At 39.5% G+C, this 17,025-nt stretch overlaps 1 protein-coding gene and 1 non-coding gene across 2 annotated transcripts; both read right to left on the bottom strand.

Moving 5' to 3' along the window:
• Positions 1-1,363: 1,363 nt before the first annotated feature.
• trnar-ucg (transfer RNA arginine (anticodon UCG)) lies at positions 1,364-1,436 on the bottom strand. Its single transcript has one exon. It is a non-coding gene; the product is annotated as a tRNA-Arg (tRNA).
• Positions 1,437-7,810: 6,374 nt separating this feature from the next.
• LOC104937221 (calcitonin gene-related peptide type 1 receptor-like) lies at positions 7,811-16,287 on the bottom strand. Its single transcript, XM_010753408.3, has 13 exons — positions 16,112-16,287; positions 13,531-13,605; positions 12,997-13,126; positions 12,801-12,914; positions 12,546-12,658; positions 12,362-12,456; positions 12,038-12,164; positions 11,807-11,960; positions 11,669-11,729; positions 11,496-11,562; positions 10,902-11,120; positions 10,670-10,711; positions 7,811-10,443 (listed from the first exon to the last, which is right to left on the bottom strand). Exons 2-13 carry the CDS (start codon positions 13,594-13,596, stop codon positions 10,237-10,239), a joined length of 1,395 nt encoding a protein of 464 aa, XP_010751710.1. The 5' UTR covers positions 13,597-13,605; positions 16,112-16,287; the 3' UTR covers positions 7,811-10,236.
• Positions 16,288-17,025: the final 738 nt, after the last annotated feature.

Below are 17,025 nucleotides of genomic sequence, written 5' to 3'. Positions count from 1 at the left end.
AATTATTAAGTTCTGTGCAGGAACTCATTTACTCTTTCAACAGAAAACCTTTTTAAAAAAACTTCTGTAAATGCAACATATGACTGTAAATTGCAAATTATTTGTTTGTTGTTGACTATGGATGTGGAATAAATGTCTTTCTTTGGAATGACTGTGCTCTTCCACCCATCCCCACCCCCCCAAAAAAGAGAAACAAAGCCAAGAAAAGTTGAATAAAAACTTGGTTCCCCCTCATGAAAAGCAAGATTTTGCTCAGAGTTTAAATGAGTTCCCCCTCATGAAAAGCAAGATTTTGCTCAGAGTTTAAATGAGAAATTACTGTAAGTAAACCATCTGACCACTAGATGGAGATAATGCTGCTTCCTTACAGTCGTCCAATCACAGTTAACTGCTTTCACCTGACATCCCAGGTGCTCTTAGGACTGAAAACCAACACCTCAGACATGAATTCATGCTGCATCAGAGCTTATTTCTTAAGCTTTAACAACACACTGATTTAATATTTATCTACAAAAAACAAAAAAGGTGTCCTGGCTGCATGCTTTCCCCAACATTTCAGTGTGTTTCTGGGTGTGTTTGAGCGAATGAGATGAAAAAGAAGCCAGAGAGAGAGAGAGAGAGAGAGAGAGAGAGAGAGAGAGAGAAGGCGTCCTTACAGGAAGAATAAGAGCCAAAGTTCAGCCAGCACATGTTTTCTGGGTCGACCTCTCGTCTCTGTGCTTGGTGAAAGACGTGACACTCTCACCGTTTCCTGCCAGCTCGGGCTCGCTCCACATCTGTCGAGGTGGTCATTTTTAGCCGGGGCTGCTATTTTCATTTCAGGCATGGAAAGTTTTAGGTAAAAGTGGTGAAGGAACGTGTCTGTGAGCTCCTATAGCGCATTTTTACCCAACACTTTTGCACATTCTAGGAGTTTTCACATATAAGCTGCTCAGTTGGGGGCAACAGTCTCAAGACCAACACTGAAGCTGATGTTGCCCAAGACACTCAAGTCCTGTTAAAATGATTTTAAGGCTTTCTTGTTCGCTATATGATAGCATATAAATAAAATCTCAGTTATATGCAATTTGCGCTGAGCATCACAGCCAGACTCCTCACTAATTACTTATTTTAGCTGCTGGCTAACGCTACATTTTAATCATGGTTATACACACTTGTTGTAAAATCCTCATGTATTATTGGATTCTAATAAAATGCCACTTGAGGCTGGCTCCAGAAGTGAGTCAGTCTCCATAAGTCCCCATGTTAACTTCAACATACTGGATAAAAAAAAAGTGTGTCAGCCAAGCAATAATCTCTATGGATGCAAAGTGACGTAATTAACACCTTGCACTGATGTTCACATCATGAGTGAGGGAGCATTCAACCACGAAGGGACTCGAACCCTCAATCTTCTGATCCGAAGTCAGACGCCTTGTCCATTAGGCCACGTGGTCACTGAGTGGTTCATCAAGAAGTGCAGTTCCTCAAACGTCCACTTGAGGCTGGCTCCAGAAGTGAGTCAGTCTCCATAAGTCCCCATGTTTCACAGCAGAAATAAACATGTTTACAGCCTGGTACAGAAAAACAGTTTTGGTCTCTATAGCTAATTTCCCCGTTCACGACAACTGTACTGAGGGTGAATTTTTATACAACTCACCTGTTCACATTATATTAAGGCTTAAAGTTATGCAGTATTAACAGAGTTGCCGCTGTGACTGACAGGTAGGTGCCATTGCAGATTGCTTGTTTGAGCAACCAAGTGTCATTCAGCCCGCCTCAGGTCCGCCGTGACAGGACAGCCAAGATGAACAACAACAACAACAAAAAAAAAACTGTTTCCACATTGACATCTTAACAAATCAACCCAAGAATTGGCTTGTACATGAAAAAATATGGTCGTCAAACCAAAGAATTGGACAGACCTGATGATGGTGAAAGGTCACCAAAGATATTACAAATGATCCTAAGCTGGACCAAATGTCACTGCAATCCATCCAATAGTTGTTGAAATATTTTACTAAAACATAAAAAGTCCTAGGATTCATCCTCTGGAAACCGTGAATGTCTGAACCAGTTCAAAAGTACTACACAAATAAATATTGTTAATATTACAAAAGGACATATGGGGGTGCTGGTTTACAGAAGCTGCTCAGCTTCAATTAGCCTCCTGCTCATCTCAAACAGGAAGAAATCATCTCTCATTTCCTGAGGAAATATATGAGCCCAGAGGCTAAACCCTCCTCTTTCTTGTCTTTTCATCTCCTCCTGCTTGCATGTAAAGTCTCTCTGTGAGCCTGACGTAGTTAAAGGTGCATTAAAGTGTTTTCCATGTGATGTATTTGTGCTTGCTTCACCCATGAAAAAAAAAGAAGAAAAAGTGGACCGCTGGAGTCTGCGACCCTGAGATGACTTGGCAACGACGCCCAGATCCTGAATGGGGTGTCTCTCTTGTTCGCTGAGGAGCCTCGATGAGATTTCCCAGCTACTCCTTTTCCTTCCTGTGCACCCTCCAACCCCACCTCACTGACGCCCCTCTGAAACACTTAAAGAAGGATCATGAGAAAGGATGAAGCTAGTGGCCTGAATTATTCTCACTTAGGCGATAAAATACAGGACGTGAACATATATTGTGGCCACAAATCCAAGGTTTGCACGTAAAACTAATATTTCATTAGATTTATAGCATTTCTTGATGTGGCATTTCCTCACTTTAACGTGCATCTTGACCCTTTTTTACACTCTTTCACTCTTAACTCAACCAATCCTGTTCATCAGTTGTCCCGACCATCATTCCCCCCTCATCATTCAAACACTCCTGAGGGGCCTGGGCTCTGGCCATCGCCATCTTGGCAGTCCTGCCTCTGCCACCTTCTAGATAATCCAAAAATGGACAAAGACGTAGATTGTTGGCGAAGCTACTGCGGTCCAAATGCCACCTGGTGGCTCAAATGGTGGCATAGAGATCTCAGAAACTCAAGTAACAAATATGATACAGCTGGCGTTGTGCCATGGACTCTATGATAACTTCTGTTTGGCTCTCTTTTCCATCAAAGCTCAACACAAGATGCTATTGGTCAACAAAGTTTGTAAAGTAGAAGAATTTGCGCAGATTTTACTTCAATTTTATTGGAATGAACTAATTTTGCTGCTTTTAATGAGCCTTTAAGATGCGATCAAGCTGGCGAAATTCCCTCGATGAAACAGAACTTGCAGGCGTTCAACTTAGTTTCACTTAAAAGCTGCTCTTCATATGGGTGCTGCCTATCTATTCACGTACACACACTCTGAAATGCACCCCTCCTCCACCGGCTGAGGTCGAAGCTGATCGAAGGGGAAATGGGGCCCGCTTTAACATCCCACCTTTTCCCAGATCCTGGGAGGAGCCTGTGGCTGGTGGCAGTGGGGAGAACAATGGCAGGAAACTGGGAGAGGAGCGAGGGAGTTCCTGTTGGCAGGATGATGCTGAAGACGAGAGCAGTGGCGCACCTCATACAAGTGGATACTGGCCCACCGCCCTGGGTACTAGGAACTGGGCTCTTTAAAACTCTAATAAGGTTATTGTTTGAGATGTTTTGAAGAGTTTGATTTCATATGTCTGACGTTTGAAGGGTGGGATGTCTTAGATGTCCCGCTGCCAGACTTGAAAAAATTATCCAAACAAAATTGCTTGAAAAGCAAATAACCTTCATCCTTGTTCCCCATGGCTGATCACACCACTCAGAAAGGTCATTTTCATACTTGTAGCTCAGTTCAGTTCAGTTAGTTCGGTCCAATACAAACAAATCGTTGCCTTCTGGTTCTCACACTGGTTTATTAGAAATTAACCACCTACTCAGGTGGTCCTGGTATGGTTTGTTGGTCCCCACCAAAGTTTAAGTAGCCTTTGAATCAATCGAAGGGGAATGGTTTGAAATCACCATGTACCAGCTCTTTATATGTTGGTTTAACAAAGCACAGATCTTATTTTAATGAGTTTGGCCAATGTTTTTATCGACACTACAGTAAAAACATGGTACTCAACAAGTTAACTGCTTAGATCTGATATTGTAACACGACCCAAAGACCAGTTTCTGGGTGATTCTTCCAAAACATCATGACGGCTCTAGGAATGCCAGTCTAACAGTTTGGTCCAGATTTAACTATCTCAACAACTATTGCCATAAAATTTGGTTCAGGCTCTCCCAGATGTACTTATTCCTGGTCCGAACCCTGGCCTCAGGTCCCCATAGGTGTGAATGTGAGCATGGATGGTTGTTTGTCTCGATGTGTCAGCCCTGTGATGAACAACTTGTCCAGGGTGTACGTCTCTCAGCAAATGCCAGCAGGGATTGACTCCAGCCCTCCTGATAAGCACAAGTGCTTACAGAAAATGGACGGATGGTTTGTGTCATGTGGGCAAAACACTTGAACTCACAATGTCTTAATTTCTTTCCACTATGCACGGTGAGTCAGGATCTCCCTCACAGCACAATCTTACAGCTTTGGTAAGACTGTAAACCCAGGGTTTGTCCGTAGGGACATCAGCATTTTTAAGGTTGTAAAGAAACCATTAGGTTATCCAAGGTTTCTTCAACATTCCCAGGAGTCAGCAATTACTTTGGTGCAATCATAACAAACAGAAATTAGTCGTGTTAACAAATCACAGATATGATAGAAACCAGTCAGATTCTTTCTTGCTGCTGGGGTGAAAGTTGATGACATTTATTAAAGACCCACAGCTGCAAAAAAAAAAAGAAAAAGAAAAAAGTGCTACACCCCTGGCAAGCAATGAACTCCCCACATGATGTATTCACACATTTGATCATGACATCCCTCCTGAAACACCAAAGCAGTGAAGAGTACCAGACAACTAAGTGTTGACATCACTCTGTGATGAGCTACTCAGATAATTCATGACCCTGCAGCGGTCTCTGCAGTGAACGGCAGACTTCCTGTGGTCCCACCCAAGCCCGGGTCACATCCATACACCCGGGCCACATTGCTCACCCTAACCCCTGTACTGTACGCCCTCCACACCCTCGAGCACAGCCAAGAACTCATTCCATTGTTCTCAAGAGTGAGACATCCCCATCATGTACAAGTGGCCAAATCATGCTCAGAGCCAGAGCTCAGAGCTCTCTCACCTCATGTAACAATGAGGTGAGAGTGGTTTAACCAGACATTTCTGCTTACAGTGAGCGCCAGTAATTAAATTACTGGAAAAGGAAGCAGCATTTTGCTTTACGCATTACTCATTCTTCCTTGTATTAGGCGGTGATTTTGCAACTAAATTAAATTGTTTTCCAATCAGCTGTGGAACTTTTTTTCACTCTTTGCATTCCTAACATACCAGCTCTGTTGTTGCTGAGAAGGTAAAGTGCATCATATCTTGCTCATCCAGGGTTTTTTCCAAGGTATTCTCTCTCTCAGGATAAATGGGAAATGGGAAGTTTCCTTCTGGGAAGGAAAAATCCATCTGAATGGCCCACAATCTCAGAATGCCAAATTATTTTGTCTGAGCTCCAGTTTTTCCCAACATGCTGCGCTGTGACCTGAAGTCACATGTTTGAGCTTCTCTGCAAACCTTTACTGTTTGTGCATGGCATCCTTTAAGATAAAGACAAATGAGGTGAAGAGGAAGTTGTTTTACGTAAGAGTACTGAACTATTAGTATTTTTACCATTAATATTGTTGACATTTTACTTTCATTTTACAGTCATTAAACCATTTTTAAGGTTGTAAAATGACGATAATGATCTGTCACTTAATATGTAGTTTATGAATTAGGAGAACATCTGTAAAATAACAGTGTTTCTTGGCAGAACTATTAGTATTGTTGACATTTTACTTTAATTTTACAGTCATTTGACTGTTTTTACTTGTTTCTTCTTCAACAGTGTATATAGGTTTATGACGGTTTCTCATGAAAAGGAAATTACTCATTTGGGCGTCAAGTCAATGAAAGATAATCGTGGTCATTACAATGTGGTTAAGATTTATGTGATTATTTTCTACGACTTCATTTCTGCAGCTATGTCTGCTGGATTGTCACCATGCAGGAGACCACATGTGGCATATTATCTATGTCTCTGTTCATGTCATGTCCTGGAAATGTCCCTGACAAATACACAGAAATGCTACCAAGTCACATAGAAGAAGAAGAAGTCCATCTGGGCACAACACATCGGGTAAATGCTTTAAGTTGCAGTAGAAGCTTTAGGAAGTAAAGGCAGTAAACAAGTGTTAGTCATGAGACTGAGGAAGTGTTTGCTACCAGCACACAAGAGCTAACGGATCAAGAGTTCAATGGCAATGTATTCTTAGAAACAGGAAGCCTGCAATACATCCACTGGTCTGATTTCCACTGGGGTAAATAAAGGGAGGTGGGATTTGTCGGGTGGTGTTGTTGTCAGTAAACAACAAAAACATCAGCGCTGTATTCATAATTCTGAGAATGGTGACGTTTTCTGAGAATTCCCCTCTTCCACTTAAGACTAGATCCCAGAGCAAAAATGAAACAGTGCAGCAGTGATGACTTTGGTCTGTTGCAATGTTTCATCAGCAGAGTGATCACCCAGACAATTAGATCACTTTTACACAGTTCATTTAATTTCTACTGGATGTCCACGCCTTCCAGGCTCACAATGATGGACATTAAGGCTTATGGCTTAAGGTAGTTACGACAGGCCCCAGTACCGTCCAAGTGGCAACCCCCCATTGGATGTAAAGTGAAACCAACATGGAAGTGTCAAAAACTGCAGTTCCTTAAACGTCCACTTGAAGCTGGTTCCAGAAGTGAGTCAGTCTCCATAAGTCCCCATGTTTCACAGCAGAAATAAACATGTTTACAGCCTGGTACAAAAAACTGTTTTGGTCTCGGATACGACATCCATATTTATACTGCCTGATGTGCCGTCAAATAACCAAATAGAGTCTTGACATTGGCTCACATCAACATACATATTATCTAGCAATCATCAATGTATACCAAAGAAAACAAGAAGTTGCTCAAATTGCTAGTATGGATACAACATGTAGTTATTTTCCATAAAGCTATAATTTTTTACAGTGTAATAAATTCATTTTTTATAGATTATTCATACGTTAGTAGGATAAGTAGGTCATTTTCTTTTAGATTGCTCTTAGCTTACATATATTTTAACTATGATTGTCGATGGTCACCATTATTTTTATCTCTTTTATCTCTTAGAAAGGAAATGTGGCGTCAGAGAAACCACACAGGATACCATCTCTTATACTGATGTAACAGGATGCGAGTTAAAAGCTGTGTTGTTAAAATGCCAGATGTTTACTGCACAAAATAACACGGGGAGGATACTTTTGATTTCTATGATGCCCAATGCACTGTCCAAAACCGCGGATACCAGAATCCTTCGTGGAGTGAGGTCATTGACTAAGAAAGGCATGCAAGTAGCTCGTAAATATTACTTGCAATGATAAACGGTCGCACTCTATGCACACATATGCTCTTGATCATCGCGTGCTCTGTTTGCAGAAAGACATATTTAACATTTTGAAGAAGAAAGAAGCGGCATGTTAAGTGCTTTTACAGCTTCTCTGCTCTGGATTTGATAAATGATGCACTGAAGGGATAGACTTGGCTCTTTTCCTCTGGGACTTCCTAATTGTACCTGGTCGCATATATGTTTTGGACGAGGAACAGACAGTAACACGCCCTGCTTTGTCTGGAAACAATATTCATTTAAGCAGGAGACATTTTCTTAGGTCAGACAAGGAAATCCCACCCTTAATTAAATATGTGGGAAAGAAAATACACATATTTTCTTTCAGAGGGGGAGTGAATAAGAGACACTGAGGAAACAACAAATACAGCGACAGCTTGTTTTTATTTACAGCATTATTTCTTCAGTATAAACAAGCATTGTCGGGATTTATTGACACAAACTATGTTACAAAAACAAAAATAAGTTTCATATTGTGACCAAAAAAATCTGAAAATCTTGTATAACAGCTCCAACATGGGGAAAGACACGTTAAGGTTCATTCCTGACATTGGGAAACATGTCTGGGGTAAAGTATTCTAAACTCAAGGTTCATTTACTAGATATTTGCATGGCTTTGCCATGGCTTTCTACAGCGAGTTAGAAGTTACGATCTACCCTCTCCCATATACAACCACTTAGAATATGGTCGAAAGCTCCAGAGAAAGCTACTAAGTGAACCTTGAGTTTGGTTTTCCTATGTAGCTCGTGTTAATAGCATCACAAATCTATCTTATTATTCTTCTCTGAGTATTGCAAACCCTTCATCTTTGGAAAGAGTTTCCTTTAAATAAATTAACATTTTGGACTCTCTCAGCTTTCTTGTGAAGATTAATACCACTCACGCTCCATATTTAACTACAAAAATCACTAAAGATCTGTTTAGAAATTACTGTAGCAATCCTCCAGTTTTGTAAATTGTTGTAGTACACATTATGTTTAAGGAATAACGTATAACGTATACGTATAATTTAATTATATGTATTTTAGCTATTTTAATTTAGGGTTCAGTGCATGAATTGTGTGCTCTTTCCTAACACACATATGTCCAGTGTAACCTATAATAAATATCTTGACACTAAGGAGCACATCCAGCTAATGAAAAATACCTGTGACACTGAGGGAGTTTTTTTCTTCTATCACTAGAAATTAATGAAGTGAACATATTTTATAGGGAATACTTGAAATATTCTGTAAATCCGATGGATAAATAAGTAATTATATGTATTTTAGTTTAATTTAAGGTCTTTTGTGAGCTTTAGAGGTGCTGATATGTGGATTTTGCTTGGACAGTGTCAAGATAGCTGTTTCCAGTCTTCATGCTAAGCTAAAAAAGCCTTAAGTAAGTTCATATTTGTGAGACTGCTGTGTAATTCCTGTTACGTGAGGCTGAAACCAGCAGCTCTCTGACAGGAAGGTTACAGCTCTAACTGGAGGTGATAATAATTATCAAATCTGTGAATCAAAATAAATCAGTTCCTGCTGAATTCATTTCCTGGACACCAAAAACTCTATGGAGAATTCATCTAGAAAAAAACACGTAACGTGATTCACTACTAATAATTAAACAGCAACAGTTTGTGGATATTTAAAAAATGGAATCTAATTAATATACAATGATGTTTTCCTAGCTACAGAAGTACACTAAAGGCTGTCTAAATACAAAATTCATATTTTGTGCCTTGATATATGTCATATACACTCAAATATATATATACAAACACATGCACTTTTCAGTCATATTTGCCTCCGTGACTATCTCACAATCATCTCTCCAGCATTTTGGAATAATCAGATGTGAAGCAAAAGAAAAAAACACAGTGAGGCTAACGTAACGTCAGCTTTAAAAAGATACTACTGCAGCTAAGACAATGTAAGCTTCTCATTATTTGTTTTTAACTTAGCTAAAGGAAATAATACACGAATCGAAAACTCTTTATTCTGAGTTTCATGGCTTTCTAAAGTAGCTAAAGCAGGGACGACATTTAGCAAAGCAACCTAGCTGTTTACTTCTGCTTTTTTGTGTGTGTTTGTACTTTTGTACATTTGAATGTCTCGTTTTATATGGTACTAACTCCAGAAATCATTATTGTATTCTCTTAAAAACATAGAGTTGACCTCTCTGGGCTGAAACTGGGCCAACTGAATACTTTTTAACCACTTCCTTCTTTGCTGTACAAGCTGACCTCCAACTCTGGCTCTGCCACAGTGTTATGTGCCTTCAACTAGATTTCGAGGTCGTTAAACAAGGTTTTCGTACATTTCATTTCCACAACGCCCTCGCCGATAACTACCTATTTTTAAATTACATCAATATCCTCAAAATGCCCCCAAAAAACCTCAATTTCTTTCTTTGCAAAATCGTAACAGCTCAACAGAACAACTTCTTGTTCACCGAGGGCTCTTCAAGTTTATTCCACACGATGCAAAAAAGCATTAATCCCTTGCGTTAATGCTTTACATTGTGGCTGTTTGATTCACGGGGTCTTCCTTATGTCCAGCAGCAGCCACTTTGAACATCTGTGGGATGTAAATAATGAAGAAACAGCGTCTTCGGTCTCAAGCTGTTTCTGTTTTGGGAATATTTGTGAGAAAACAAAAAAGTAAAATAATAATAATAAATTAAAAAAAGATATGTTGTTTTTTTTTTGGCTGGGAGATGAAAAAATGTCAAATGAACTCCAAGAAAACATCAATCTTCGTAACATCTCGGAGAAGTCAAAGAGAGTGCTGAACATCTCAAGGGCCACCTTCAGACAAAAGGGCTGTCCGATCTGAATATGTCTGAGTAGCTCTTGCCGTTCATGTGCTCGGTGTGGCTTTCGATACTGTAGCAGCGGTGGACCTCTGTGAGCGATGATGCTACATAGGAGGCTGACCGGAAGAAGTCTGCGTTGGCGAACATGCCGGCGAACTGCATCCGCTGTTGATTCCAGTGTCTTCGCAGAACGCTTTGGACCTGCAAGAGGAGACACGAAGATCTGGTCTCAACTTTGGGAAATCAACATCAGTATTACTTCTGAATGTTGTTGTTGCTGTTGAATGGGGATCCGTAGCCAAAATGTTCGATTAGTTTTCTCTAAATATACCAGACATAAACATACCATCAACTCTTGACTCTGACACCAGCTTTGATATACAAGAAACCATCAGCAATAATCTGCAGAATCGAGCTCATGACTCACCTCCCCGTTGAAGAAGCAGAATATTGTAGAAACCAAAAGGCCCTGCAAGTGAGAAAATGTGAGAAAATACACAAGATATAAAGTCCTTTGGGCGCAGACATATATATATATATATAAATCATTGAGGACAGTTATGCAACAAGTCTGTACCTACAGAAGAACTTTTAATATGTACTAATGATTTTTATTGGTTTTTGTAGTATTTTAATGGCAGTTTTGGATATGGACTGACCTGGTAGTGCATAATGATGTTCATGATGTACAGGTAGATCTCAAAGACCCAGTGATCGTGGGGCTTGTAGGGGAGCAGGACAAACTGGATGCCGAGCAGAGGGATGAGGATGAGGGTGGCTCTCACGGCCCTCATGTAGAGGCTGGATTCGGCCTGGTGCGTCACCCTCAGCTTGGTGATAAGAACCCGGACGATGTTCAGCAGGAAGAAAAGATTCACCTGGAGACAAAAACAAAGAAAAAGTTGATTCGGAAATGTGGATTTGGTGGGTTCCAAAGACTCTATGACAATTTGACATAGTGATAATCATTTAAACACGCAATGCAAGTATCTGGACATTGAACCATGTGGACAGAAAATGTGTCAAGTGAGCATGTTAGAGATGTTTAATGATGTACAACAGCACCAAAGGTCTGCATACAACCATTGATTGAGGGTTTTACAACCAAAATATTAAATATATTATCATTTTAAATATACCCTACATTACATGTGTGTGTAAAACCATAGAAAATGTGTCAAGTGACCATGTTAGAGATGTTTAATGATGTACTATAATCCATTGTGGTTGTACACCTTTAGTTGAGCGCTTACCACCAATGCTGCGCAGATGGGACCATGGATGATGTACAACAAAGAAGTATCTGAACTGACCCAACATCTGTGAATGCATGGATGAGATTATAATATTATGGAAACGCCTGACTTAGATACAACGATATCTTCAGAGATGTTGAAGCGCGGAGGTGATGATCGAGAACACTCACTTGTCGTTGTAGTAGCATTGACGTGCTATTGAGTGTATCACCGCTGGCACGAGTGGAAAACCTGTGCAAATTTTAGAACATTTAAGACATTCTTCATGCTTCATTAAAATATTACCGGTAATATAAATCCATACTTACCCCACCCAAGCAGATAATACCACATGAGATGTTGCTTTTCTGCAAACACTGCCACAACAATCAGAGTGTGCAGGTAGATGCCCTCGCAGAGCATCCAGAAGTAGTTGCAGCTCAGCAGATAGAGGTGGATGAACATGACCAGCTTACAGCTTACCTGGAAGAAAAGAAACATGAGCTGTCGTGGCTTTAATAAGTTCAAATTAATAAAGACAAAATTCAGAAATCACTCACAGAATCGTTGTACGTATGTCCCTCTTTCTTCACCACTGTGGTAAGCCAGATGACGGTGATGATTGAGTTCAGCACGAATGACAGGAAGAGGTTTTTGTGGAGCGTTATCCTCTGACAGCTCAGACTCCTAAGGGCAGAGATAGAGATTTATTAGGCTTTATCGAGGTGTAAAGAGTCCTTTAAACCTCCTTCTCTGGTGTTGATCCTCCCAGTTTAACCATTTATTGAAGCTTCTGGTGGAAATGTTGAGTATCTGCACCAAAATGCAATTAAGAGTTACACAGATTTCTTTGAGTAAAAGGAGAGAAAAGGAGCCACACTTACTTAAAATGGAAGAATATTCCTAATGATATGAGCAGTGATATCAGCGACAGGCCGTTACCAATCATGACCAAGTAGAAATTAATCATTGTTGCCCGCTAGAAAAGAAAACAATTCAACTTCTTAGCCAAAGTTGATTCATATTGCGCCTTTCTTTATCGTAAAAAAAGACTTTATTCCTCCTTACCGTGCCATGATGTGTGTAGTTGGCCTTGCAGTTTGTGAAGTTTGTCCATGTCCTGTTGCTCTCTGGGTGGCGTCCCCACTCGCCAGTCTTGGAGCAGACCTTGGATGCAACCGCTGTTAACAAATCAAGGTGTAAAGCAAGAGTGGCGTCAATCTTCACATCTTAAGCTTGAGTCTATTCATAATATAAGTTGGTAAATGTTTATAGGTTAATGAAGGTTCATATAAGTTAGTCATAGTTAATATATTGCTTTACCATGAGTGTCAAAATCTGTATAATAGTCTGGACAGCTCTGCTCTGTCGTTACACCGGCTTCAGTCTCATCCCAGCACAGCCACCCATCCCAGGTTATGTTGCACGCTGGACCCACTGAAAGCAAAACCCAAACAATTAGATGAAATGGAAACCATGAAACATTAAAAAAAAAGTCTTTCGGAGATCATCTTCTCACCTTTTGCTTTTGTTTTGCGGTTGGACTCTTTCACAATCCTCTGGAAACATTCGTACTGGGCCGTGGTGATTTGGTACCGTGCATCCCGTTTTGGATGCTCTTGGTGTTCAGGGCTTGCAGCCACGAGCAGCTGGTGTTATGAATATTTCAGCATGCAAGCCCACACAGACACAAACATACATCATGAGATTGCAACTGTAAAAATATAAGTCATTTTAAAGGGGTACTCCCTAAAACGTCTGAGAATATTACGACATTAAGACGTGGGTGTTTACCAGGCTGTCTAATGAGAAATGCTTTCAAATTATGGATTTGGTTTTGACCTTTTTTTTGTAACCTCTCACAGGTCCTTCAACATTATGGAAGTGCATTACTAAAACACTGGAGTACCCCTTTAAAGGTCTGGATCAGGAGGTTTAAAACCAATAGGGCCAATGGAGTAAAGAGTTTTACATGAATCAGTGTGCTTTTTTTTCGGATCATGTCAGCTAAAAACAGCATATTTCAGGTGCACAATTTAAAGAAAATGGCTACCTTATTGAGGGCGCACAGGACCAGGAGAAACATGAGGCAGTTTAGACTCATCCGTGCTCTCATCATCGTGGTATTCTGAGGAAAGTCGACAATAGTTTGTACGGAAGTAAAAGGAAAACATATTAAGACTTACTCATCTGCTTGTGTGCAGTAAAACAATCAACAAAGACTCACATATGAAAGCATACACAGTTCATATGCACTCCTGTTTCTGTTTCATCCGAGTTATTTTTATGCATTTCAGAGGAAAGATTTCAGCACTATCCCAAATAGTTTCCCCAAGAGCTCAATAAGAAAAACGCTTCCTGAGCTGAAACAGCTGCCAACGGGATCCAACTCATGATGTGTTGACAGGAGCTGGATGCAAACTCCAGTTCACGTGCTCTGGATACAAAGTCTTTCAAATGAATTGTTGCTTGTCTACTTGTTTTTGTGCATAGGTTGTAATTTATTTATCATGTTTTTTATGGATTTTCATTCCTTCACCTTTATGTTTAGACACTAAAATCACCTTGTTTCTATTGAACTTAAATAAAAATATACAGGATATTGTAATTACTTTAAACAATGTCCAGCTCCGTAACCTCGCCCAAATCAAAAGTCATGTAAACAAAATTTACAATACGTGTCACCAAACCCATGTTTTTAATTTGTAACGGTAGGACTCCCCTTTTTGGACGTTGGGGTCACAGATTTGGCCTTTTGCTTCCTCTCTTCTTCACAGCTTCCTTCCTGCATGCTTATTATGCATGTTGAGCAAGTTTAAACAAGGTTTAGCCAAAAGACATCAATGTGGCGAATGCATGTGTCGAAAACTCACATGCTTACATATGGTAACCAGACTCAAAAGTATGGAAAACTGTGACTTACACCAATTCATTTCTATCATAATAACTGAGCCAGAATAGATGAGCAATAACAGACATTTCTGAGGTCATCTTTTCCAGATTGTAGATTGTAGACGAGGTGTGACAGTCAGTGTGGAAATTATGACATTTTTAAAAACAATAGTCAGGTCAGTAACAGCAGTATAAATAGAGCTCATGTAGTTCCTGCACTGCGTATAAAATCACGATCTATAGTTTTATTTTGGGAAACAAACTTTTGCCACACTCTTTAAAGAAAACTGTTGTTTTTATGGTGAAAAACAGGCAGCTGTGTTGCCAGAATTTTACGGTAAAATACTTTTTCTAATATTACGGAAAAAGGATATTAGTAGAATTGATTTCACGTTTAAGGTTGATGTTTTACTGTACAATTAACAGTCTCTAATATAAAATGCTACTTTATTCTGTATAACTCCCCTTAAAATTACACACATATATATAAAGGTCTTGAAATACGACTGTGTTTTACCATATACAGTAAAACACAGTCATATTTCATGGCACATTTTACGTCATGACTGTTTTCCACAGACATGTAGATCAATATATCATGATACTGTTTGAAGTGAGTATGTTAATAAAAAGTTATTGGTTAAATATGGTGACACACATTGAACTTTTCACATGTAGTAGCACTGTTTGTTTGTTTTTAAAGTTAAAATATAACATTTAATTCCTGTTTTTATATATCATAGATACATTGCCACATTTATAGCCTTTGCAACACTCATCCCCATGGGTTTTTATACAAATACTCACTACTGAAAATGCTAAAGACTTGAAAATATGTGCAGCAAAGAACCTCTGATAAGTCGAAATGTTGATCTTACTTTTGAAATCTTTGTCTTCTCTGTAATGCCGCTCCCCCCAAAGCCCTCGCCTCTCATTTGGAATAAAAAACATTTTGCAATCCAGTGACAGAACAGCAAAACTTTGTTAATCTCCAACTCCCACAACTGCAAGTTCAGGAAATTTTTGTCAGCTTATATTGAGCACACCCAAATACAAGCAAATGGCTCACAAAGGCACTTAATAACTCAAAGTGAAGTTACTCCCTTATTGTGTGGGCCGTCTGCTCCAGAACACAAGGATTTACACAGTTTACCATGTGAAGTATTCTTTATTAAAAACACATTGCGCGAGGAAATCACGTTTCACCACTTTCTTTCCCACCATGTGAGCAGATTTTTCTTGTTAGGTGTGACTGAATTGCAGGTGGTTTGAGCTTTTTCATTATATGTCGGAAACATTCTTTCGCCTTAAAGAAATCAACAGCACAGTTTGTGCCTGGAAACTAAAATATATAGTGATTAACATTCATCTGTCAAGATCCAAAGAAGGTTTGACACTTCTGTGACACATTAAGTTGCTTTTTATAATCTCTCACTGTTTTGTGGTTACTCAAAATAACTTTTTTAAATAAAACAGTTTTTGGGGGGGATTTTCATCACTTTTTTTTTTACCCTATAAACAAGTTAAAAGATACCTTGTTTGTCTTTTTTTGGTGTCTCAAACACCTTTAAATGTACATGTTCATCCCTGTTTTCCATGCACACTGCAACATGTATCCTGAAGTATAACATTCCTAGTTTGATGTAACTTAATTTGCCCTGTTCTTCAGCACCGTAACCCCAGCTCTTGGACAGTAATCCCAGATTACATGCAGACATGCTGTAACTATCGAAGAAACTTACCTTTGCAGGAGCAGAAGGAGAAGAGAGCGAAGCGTCTGCCACCTCTTGAAGGGAGAGTAATCCTTCAGTCTGACAGGTGATCTTTGCAGGAAAATAAAAAACAATGTCACGCTGTTGTCGTGAAGAGTAGTCCTTCAGTGAGTGTGCTTCGCTCAACAGTCAGACACGACACGGAGCTGTGCTGATAGAAACTGACTGGGGCTGCGGATGACATCACATGCTTGCCTCTTGTGGGACATCCCTACATTGTAATGGACACTACAAAGTGTTGTTCTAAATATGTATAATACATAATGTATGATATAAATTAAACTTTATTGTTCTGTCTGTCTGAGCTTTAGGGTCTGATTTGTGTAACTTATAAGAAAATTACTTTATTTCATAGAATGCAGCCTGTTTGTTTGGTTATCTGTGGTACTTTTTTTTGTATCTTTGGTTGTTGTAGTACTGTTATACTGTGAATAAAAACTGGTTTGGTCAAAGGGTGAGTTCCAGACCCAAAAGATTGTTCTAGCTGTTCATATGTATCTATATAAATGATAATATACAGCATATTATTCATAATATATCCTTTTTCATGCTGTCAGAACAAACACGGACCAATCAGCTGTCAGCTTTCTATCCCCTTAGCAACGGCGCCCTCTGCAGGGAATAAAATCACCTTGGCAACTGTTATCCGGTTACCATGGCTACGGCGTTGCTTCCCCCCCATCATGTTACAGTTCCTGTTGGTCTTCAGGAGTTTATCGACAAAGAGAGGTACTTTCTTTGAGACGTGTACGCCTCCTGAGTTTAATAAACAGACTTGGGTACTGTTTACAACCATAAACTGAAAAGGTATCAACTCTAAACGTTAGAGTAACAAAGCAAAGTAACAACCTTTATTTATTTTTTTGTATTGAGCGACTTTATAA

Source organism: Larimichthys crocea, chromosome XIX (genome assembly GCF_000972845.2).
Source record: "Larimichthys crocea isolate SSNF chromosome XIX, L_crocea_2.0, whole genome shotgun sequence".
Taxonomy (NCBI): domain Eukaryota; kingdom Metazoa; phylum Chordata; class Actinopteri; family Sciaenidae; genus Larimichthys; species Larimichthys crocea.
Note: the sequence above shows the minus strand (reverse complement) of the source record. Positions and strands in the feature narration are given on the sequence as shown.

What these genes read in the sequence shown, in the direction of transcription:
- LOC104937221 (XM_010753408.3), bottom strand. Translation starts at nt 13,596, where the DNA reads ATGATGAGAGCACGGATGAGTCTAAACTGCCTCATGTTTCTCCTGGTC. An exon ending in CAATGCTACTACAACGACAA is followed by an intron (nt 11,563 to 11,668) that starts GTGAGTGTTCTC and finishes ATGCATTCACAG; the next exon opens with ATGTTGGGTCAGTTCAGATA. An exon ending in TCTGCTTCTTCAACGGGGAG is followed by an intron (nt 10,444 to 10,669) that starts GTGAGTCATGAG and finishes CTCCTCTTGCAG; the next exon opens with GTCCAAAGCGTTCTGCGAAG.